The sequence below is a fragment of the Phoxinus phoxinus genome, assembly GCF_949152265.1.
Source record: "Phoxinus phoxinus genome assembly, chromosome: 25".
NCBI classification, from domain to species: domain Eukaryota; kingdom Metazoa; phylum Chordata; class Actinopteri; order Cypriniformes; family Leuciscidae; genus Phoxinus; species Phoxinus phoxinus.
In genome coordinates this window covers 22,507,228-22,515,976 of record NC_136900.1, presented here as the reverse complement: position 1 = coordinate 22,515,976, position 8,749 = coordinate 22,507,228, and the positions used below count along the sequence as shown (strand labels likewise).

General features: G+C 38.3%; 1 protein-coding gene across 2 annotated transcripts; it reads right to left on the bottom strand.

Annotated features, from left to right (window-relative positions):
* Nucleotides 1-111: 111 nt before the first annotated feature.
* On the bottom strand, nt 112-7,279 carry tnni2a.1 (troponin I type 2a (skeletal, fast), tandem duplicate 1). 2 transcript variants are annotated; one of them, XR_013796568.1, is made up of 8 exons: nt 7,095-7,279; nt 1,925-1,958; nt 1,683-1,719; nt 1,473-1,601; nt 1,280-1,369; nt 1,016-1,192; nt 494-889; nt 334-408 (listed from the first exon to the last, which is right to left on the bottom strand). XR_013796568.1 is itself a non-coding variant. In XM_079604136.1 (7 exons), exons 2-7 carry the CDS (start codon nt 1,930-1,932, stop codon nt 794-796), a joined length of 537 nt encoding a protein of 178 aa, XP_079460262.1. In that variant the 5' UTR covers nt 1,933-1,958; nt 7,095-7,279; the 3' UTR covers nt 112-793. The 2 variants fall into 2 exon arrangements, 1 of the variants encoding a protein (XP_079460262.1); XM_079604136.1 differs by having other exon boundaries at nt 112-889.
* Between the last annotated feature and the right edge of the window lie 1,470 nt (nt 7,280-8,749).

Genomic DNA, 8,749 nt, shown 5'->3' with positions numbered 1-8,749 from the left:
ACCAATGAGCTGACAAGGTCATGAAATACGGCACTATCCCTCCTTCGCTGCGCCTTAAGTATAAATATCCTGTCCTTCAAGATAGTTATTCTTTTATTCTAAGAATTACTTTCTCACAAAGACCTCTTTGCTTCACAATCATCTATATCCATCCATCCATTGTTTCTATCTATCTATCTATCTATCTATCTATCTATCTATCTATCTATCTATCTATCTATCTATCTATCTATCTATCTATCTATCTATCTATCTATCTATCTATCTATCTATCTATCTATCTATCTATCCATACATTCATAAATAAAGAATACATTTCATAATGTGAATTACCTTATGTATGTGTGTTCAGCATCGTCTGTGTTTCCGGACAGCTGCTTCTCACAGGTGCCAGGAAGGTCACTGTACCTGTTATATTTAATCATAATAAAAACATGTTATAAACTTGTATTTACTCAGAAACCAATAATACAAACTGACAATTAATACTTACTTTTTCCACAGGTTGCTGAAGAAATAGCATTTAAAAAACTGGTTACAAGTGGTTTATGCATCAAAATGAACACAGAACATCATTCCTGCTTATACGTTTTAATGATTGTGTAAGACATTGATACATGGTTGAGAATGCACATTTCAGGTCCAATATTGAACAGAAAACTAAGTGATCACATTTACTTTCCCACAATAGCAAATGTAAATGAATGTGTTTAAAGTACAGTTTCTCGCACATTAAAGACAAGGCCAATTATGTTTATGCAGCACATTGAACTTCAAAAATATATATAATAATTTAAGCCTCAGTTTCAAACATCTTCTTCCTGCCATCCATGCCAGACTTGTCTTCAATATTCTTACGCCAGTCTCCAACATCACGCAGTTCCTTATCCTAGTATGAGTAAATAAAAATAAGATTTAGTCAGTGAGCCAATATACTTAGGATTTGAGAACAGGCCGTAACAAGGCAGTAACATGAACTGCGGAGAAAGGAGAAGAATGCAGTTTAAACGCTCACCTCCTCTTTGACCTCCTTCTTGACTTGTTTCAGATTGGCTCTCAGATCCAGGGACACCTTGTGCTTGGAGCCCAGAAGAGCCCCAAGCATCTGGTCAGCAGACATGCGCACTTTCCTCAGGACGGGTTTCTTGAACTTGCCCTTCAGGTCAATAACTTTGATATTCAGGTCTTCGATCTACAATCAGTCAGTGAGGGTTACCAATATAGAAACTACAAGATAAAACACAAATTGGATTGTAATATAATTTAGATGACATCTTACCTCCTTTGCACTCTTATTGACTTTCATTTCCAGGTCGTATCTCTCCTCGTCAGTGACATCAATTTTGTGGTGAAGCTCCCTGCACAATTCCTATAAACAAATAGTATTTATTTTATTTTATCCACTTACATTAAATGTCCTCTAAGGTGTCAAGCACATATTTATTTATTATTTATGGGATATTATATAATACCTGTAATGCCTGCATGGATCCAGGTAGAGACAGAGGTTGGCATGTTTCTGACATGTATCTCTTCCTCTCCACCTCTATGTCCTTCACTTCCTGTTCCAGTAAACCTTTAGCGATAGCAAGCATCAAGCTCTGGGACACAGAGAGGCAGGGTGTCATTATTAATCATTAATGGTCAATGAAAAATAGGCTTTCTTTTAAATCATACTGTACCTTCAGATGATGCTTGCGACTTGAGGACATCTTTTTCCTGAGGTGTTTAGAAATTTTGAGATCAATCAAATACACTGTGTAAAGCAGTAACTAATAACCACAAGACACTTTTTCATATTATTATTATTATTATTATTTTATATTCAGCATACACAAACATAAAAATAGACCACCACAGCAACTAATTTCTGTTAGTTGAACAGAAATTCCCCTAAAAAGGGGAATTCCAAATATTTACTTACTCCGACATCTTGGCTGAATTTTACTTTTTGCCCCCTGTGAAATAATACAAAATCTACAATTAATGCAAAGCACTCGTAAATTATAGTATGCAATTCATGTAATAATGAATATATTTTTATCAGCAAGGAAAAATGACTGTACATGGACTATTTAAAATGTGCTTTGTTAGTTTTTAAGCCTTATGGTTTAATAAATAAATAAAAAGTTAATGTATGGATGCATTTTATTATTTTCTCATCATTTATTCAATTATTGATTCATTCAGTTTAATAAGAGTGTTTAATATAATATAATATAATATATAACTATTTGGGAGGCTGTAATGATCGCACAGTGCAGAAAATGCAATAACAAGTCTTAATTTTGGCAAACAACATGATAGTACAGGGGAAAAAAAAACTCATAGGACACAACCACTTCAACACACATGACATGGAACAATGACACTAAGGGTTTAAATACACACACAGAGTGTGGCAAGCAGGGTGGGCCGAGAGCCGTGGGAATGAGCGTATCACCTGCGCGCTACATCAGTCTCATGTGCGGCAGTCGTCCGAGAGGGGCAGCAGCTTTACTTTTGTTTTGTTGTTTGTTTGTTTATTTTACAATAAATGATTACATTGATCGTTCATCAGTTCCCGACTCCTTCTTCCCTAATCAACGAACCTTGTTACATAGATTAATCAACAGAACTAAGGCTGTGTGTCGCATTTTTCCAGAGACTAGAATATTTATCCAATTGTTTTCAATGGGAGCACCGCATTTTTAAAACGACAGGAGTGTGGTGAGGTGCTGAGCAGAGAACTGAGCGATCTACGTTTTTGCCAGTCACCAAGATTTCAACAATGTTTAAGTTTGGGTAAAACGCAGTGCTGAATGCAGATATCACTTTTTACCCAGCCGTCCAATCACAGTGGAGGAGGGGCAGGACAAATACCACACAACCAACCGTCACTTTCTGCGTGTATAACGATAACAAATGACAAAAACAAGCACTCTTTATCCAAATGAGTGCCAGAGCAAGTATTTTACATTGTGTCAAAAATGTTATATTCAGAAATAAACTATTTGCGAAATCAGATACTAGTTACAGTTCCACGGATATTCAATATCATAGCACATATATTGTGACATCTCAACTGAAAAAAAAAAACGTTGCACCGCCAAAACATTCTCAAGCGCTCGCAGCAAGGCATTTTAACAAGAGCACTGGTGAACGCTTTGGTGGCCTAAGAACAGGCGAGGAACTAATGAGTAGCTACGGAAACTAATAATGACCAGTAACACAGGCAAAAACGAAACCAAAACACAATGAAATGAAACAGATCCTGACATTACACCCCCCAATAACAGGCCCTGATTTACTAACAGCTTGCACCAGCGCAAACCCTCTTTTGGAGTTTAAATAACTACTGTCAGGATTTACTAAAGACATGCAGTGAAAAATGTGTGCTAAAAACGCGTGGACAAAGTTATTTTTGTGGCTGAGCTTATTGCATATGCATTTGTTGAAGTTTGCCTTTCAGACGCAAAATTTATGAGAGGAGAGTATTTAAATTAATCATGCAAGGTGATATTCTAAGGTTTGCGCTCGTTAATTTACTGGTGGTTGCGCCATTATTTACCGCCCAAAAAAAAGCAAGTCTCCAACCAGATGCTAGCGACATTATGGAAATGATCCGGCTGCGTCTGTGTTCTTTAATTTGCGAGTCGACAGTAGATCACACATAGACCTTTCCACTCCTAGCATTTTCTTTTAATTGCACTCTCATGCTAATTTGCCCTGTTTAGTAATTTGGCCCCAAGTGAGGAGGGAAGGCAGAGGCTCTGGAAGCAGAAAACAGTCCAGGAAACAGGAGGAGATAACGGCGGGAGAAACTAGGGAAGTGATGACGGCAGGAGGAGCCAGGAAGGAGACGAGAGCAGGAAGAGCCAGGTTGAGACCCAGAGCACAGTCAGGATGAATGGCCATGGCGGAGTCGAGGGAAGGAGGAGCCATGGTGGATACTTGGCAGGCGGACCCAGGGGGAAGACAGACTGAAATGTAACCGATGGAAGTGGAGACCCGGATGGAGACGAAAAGTCGATGAGACTAAGCAACACTGATGGATTTGGAGGCAGAGGCGGAGCTACAGCGACGAGTGTCCGAGGAGGAGTGAGGGTGCCAGAGGACTGAGTCAGAGCCGATGGGACTGAGGACCAAGGTGGAGCCAGAGGGCAGGTGGAGCCTGATGGACCCGAAGGGGAGGAGGGACGAAGTGTAGTTGAAGGCCGTGGTGCAGGCAGAGTGACGACTGTCTAAGGCAGAACCAGAGGGAAGGTGGAGCCTGATGGACCCGAAGGGGAGGAGTAGGGATGTTAACCGATGACCGTTTGACCGATGGTTGACCGTATCACCGTTAACCGATCAAAGTTGTTGGTAGTCGGTTAAAAAAAAAAAAAAAGTGATCTCTAAATTAGGTTATTATAGACAGTGGACTAAACGCTACTACAGTTAGCCGTCATATTCCAAGATCTTTTTGTGTGAAGTGAACAAATCCCTCTCACTCAATTTTTCATAACTCGCCTGTTTGTACTTAATAAGGTTTGCAGAAAGTAAAGGCTACAGGCTAACACACTCGAGGTTAGCGCCAGCGCAGACGACAGGAGGAAGCGTGCAAAGAAGAGTAGTGTGTGGGACCATTTCACCAAACAGAATGACACAGATGTAACGTAAGTTGCAACTTGTGTGATACAGTGTTAAATATGGAAATACATTACATCTACATTTCAGTGGTAACAGATAAGGTGATGATGATCATCATCTTTCTTTATTATTGTTAGCACTAACGTTACCTCAAACTAAAGCGGCGTCTCTTCGGTTCGGAGCTGTCATTTTCTGAAATGAGCCGCGGCAATGTTTCAAATGAGCTTCTAACACTAGACAAACGCCTTTATTTTCAACGCGATCACCTTGTACCCGAACCATTTCGAAACTAAGGAACCATTTGTCCGCCGATTACATACAAGCTCCTCGGCGCCGCGTTTGCGGGACTCGCGCTGTTGGGGATTTTAAAAAAGTGACGTGAGTGGAAGGGCTGCGCCGGGGTGTGTGTGTGTGTGTGTGTGTGTGTGTGTGTGTGTGTGTGTGTGTGTGTGTGTGTGTGTGTGTGTGTGTGTGTGTGTGTGTGTGTGTGTGTGTGTGTGTGTGTGTGTGTGTGTGTGAGCGGGAGGCAGAGCGGCAGAGAAGATGCGACAGAGTTGCGAAATTGCAGGCGCGACTCGAAATAGTTATTTCAAATAGCGTAGCATATTTTAAACTAATCGGTTAACCGGTTTCAACCGGCTAATGAGGCTCGGTGGTCGGTCAAGAATTTTTTTAGTTTTCGCCATTCCTAGGGTGGAGGGGCGAAGTGTAGCTGAAGGCCGTGGCGCAGGCAGAGTGACGACTGTCCAAGGCAGAACCAGAGGGACACCAGCCCCAGGTGGAACTGGTCGACTAGCTGAAAATCCAAAGCGAGTGATCCGGGTAGTGATTGAGCCACGCCAGGTCAGGTGAACAGGTAGACTTCTGGAAAGTCCATTTATAGAAACGGCATTAAAAAAAAAATCTTATCTTTCGATTCCTTGTTCTGTAACGATTTAGGTGGCTGTAATAATCGCACTGAAATGCAATAGTCTTTACTTGGAAAACACGCAGGAGTATACAGGAACAAAACTCATAGGACACAACCACGTAAACACAAACAACACAGAACAATGAACAGAGGAAACTAAGGGTTTAAATACACAGACAGATTAATCAACAGAACTAAGAACATGTGAGGAACTAATGAGTAACTATGGAAACTAATAATCACCAGGACACAATGAAACTAAGCAGAATTAAACATAACTCTGACATATAATATATTCATCATTATGTTCAAATAAGGCAGTGATTGAGTCTTCTGGAAGTGAATCATCTGCTATTTTTGGGCAGAAGGTATAAGTTTTCCATCTCCTGAGATCTTCTGTGCTAAGCCTGTTTCTGGGTGATCATCAAAATCTTGACCCCACCTCAATTCCTTCCTTTCCAATCATCTGCATCTGATCTAACATAATGACTCAAATCATCACATTAACTTTTTCCACGTAAACCCCTTTCTCACGGTTTTAATTTCCATTTATTTAAAGGCTAAGTATTACCAAATGATCAAAATTTATTTTCAATGAAATAAATTACTTTTTTTTCCCAAAAATTCTTCAAAATTCTGTAATTTACTAACTCACATATTATTATATTATATTATATTATATTATATTATATTATATTATTGTTTAAATAACTGTGTCAAATAACATTAAAATTAATTTAATATTTACAACATAAATGTCCCTATAGGATATTTTTATTTTTTTATAATTAGTTAAAAACAAAACAATCAACTCTTCTTTCAATTCTTCTTCTGTGTCAGGATTACTTTTAGGATGCAAATTGCAATGCCAGGTCAAAAGTTTGACAATGAGAACCATTGTGATAATGTGAGTAAATATGTAGTAAAGTCCTTTACATTTGAACAATGCTAACATCCCAGATTTAAGCCATAGCATCATTGTCTAAAGCACCAAAGAGATCCCTGAGGGTCATTTTAGACACGCCAGCTGAAGTGTTATTTATTTATTTTAAGATTCGGTCTTGACAGCAAGATAAACATTGGCGTATCACCATCTAGTCCGAACAGCCAAAACGAATCGAGTTTCCAAATCTCAAATCAACACATTATATTTCTTCTACCAAGTGTGTGTCAAATAGCGCAGTGATTTTTCAGTAGCAGTTTTTTATATTCACAAGAATACAGATTTAATGTCCCATGATGAATAAGACTAAATAAAACCAGATAATTGATTTCCCAACAAATCAATCCAAGTCTGAACAAACTTAAATCATTTTATCATTATATCATGCAGAAACTACTTATCTCAAATTATGCTTACAAAAATGAAAATACAGAATTAAATAAACAGCAAAAACACCTTTCAAATCCATCACAATTAGCTAAATTTGGTTAAAATCATAAATTCCACGAAAAAAATCATCCGTCAATGTCAAAACTGTATACAGGGCAGTTGGTCAAGATTCACCCAGATGCTATTACAACATTATCAACAGGATAATGAAAGGAAAAAGCAGAGAAATCCGCATCTCACCAATGAGCTGAGGCACACGCAGCCAGAAGAATGGAGGAAGGACTGGGTCTCTGCAGGGAGCGGGCATCAGAAGTATATATTGTATTCCCCTATGACCAAGAAAATCCCACTCTCTCTTTATGGTAGTAGATCCATTCAGAGAACCAATAGAACACACACACCTGAAACACAATATCAAATCCCTCATCTCCACCCGAACCCCGTCCATATAAATAACCCCTCTTTAGATTGTGCAATTTATTTTTAATCTAACAAACTGAACCCCACACAGTGTTCATTAACCCAGGCAGTGTTCAAAAAATTGCATTTGCAAAAAATATAAACTGTTGATGTAATTGTATTACATCTTTTATAATATTCAAAATATCATATTAATCTTTTCAAGCAACAGGAATGGTGCCCCAGAAATGAAGATTTTTCCTTTTCGCAATTTAGGCCAGTCTGACAAATTAAACGAAAGGAACATCGACTGCGATTTGATCCCTTTCTTGACTTTCTGAGCAAAGCCAGGCATGTCTAAGAAGATGGAACGGTTTTTTTATTTTTTATTTTTTTATTCAGTATGCCTGTGAATACATGAGGAGTAGCAGATTCGACTTATGTTTCCAAACAGCTGCTCTGGTGCTGATGGGTACCTGGGACTGTCCCACCCCAGGCACTCAAATAAAGTGGTGTAATTGGCACAGCTGTCAAGCTAAGAGCATGATAAGCATCTGAAAATGTTCAAATTAAGGAATAATGATTTTCTGTGCGTTTGTATTATTCCTATGGGTGCTGGAATGAATAGAAAAACAATTATAATCCGTTCTTTAAAGAAATTGCTAAATATACGTGTCAACTGAAAAGAGAAAATAGATAACTCAGTTGATAACAATTACAATTGATATCCGTTCACTAGTAACTCTTTCATAACTATATCTCTAATATGCAAATCTAAAAAATGAATGATGCTTTGGATCATTGTCATGCTGGAAATTCCAACCACAGCCCAGTTTATGCTTCCTGACAGGGTCAGTCTATATCAGTTAATATCTGTACTTGTTGGAGTTTATGATACTGTATATCATAACTAGTTGTCCAGGGACTTCGGAAGAAAATGATCCTCACAGCGTTAAAGATCCACAACCATTCCTCACAGTGGGGATGAGGTACTTCTCTACATGGCAATGTTTTGGTCTATTCCAAAAAGCTTAATTTTGATCTCATCTGACCATAAAACCCAGTCTCACTGAAAGTTTCAGTAATACCAGTGGAAATTAGTAGGCCTATTCCAACAATTCAACTCATCGTATAGCCATTTTGTGATTTGTGCAGCTCAACAACCTTTTTCACACATCATATTCTCAGGTCTTTCCATAGCGATGGAAGACTATAGGAATTTCACTTCATATTTATAGCCCAGTGGAACAGGAAGTCAGGACTTATCACTTGTGTTCCTGATCAATAAGGTGAACTTAAATTCATACCATATGAATGGGAATATAGTTCAGTTAGATTTGTACTCATTAGAATGTTTAGGGGTGCCAATAATTTTGGCACATTTATATTGGAGAAAATATTGTTAAATTATTATTACACATTTATATTTTGTGTAAATTAACTTTAAATTAACTTCAAATAAAGGTTAGATTTTTTTAAAGGTTGGATTTTTGTGA

Bases quoted from the DNA above. Each gene is read 5' to 3' on its own strand.
- tnni2a.1 (XM_079604136.1), bottom strand. The intron at 1,602-1,682 runs GTACAGTATGAT...TCTGTGTCCCAG, and splicing joins GTCGCAAGCATCATCTGAAG to AGCTTGATGCTTGCTATCGC. The intron at 1,370-1,472 runs GTATTATATAAT...ATTTGTTTATAG, and splicing joins GATCCATGCAGGCATTACAG to GAATTGTGCAGGGAGCTTCA.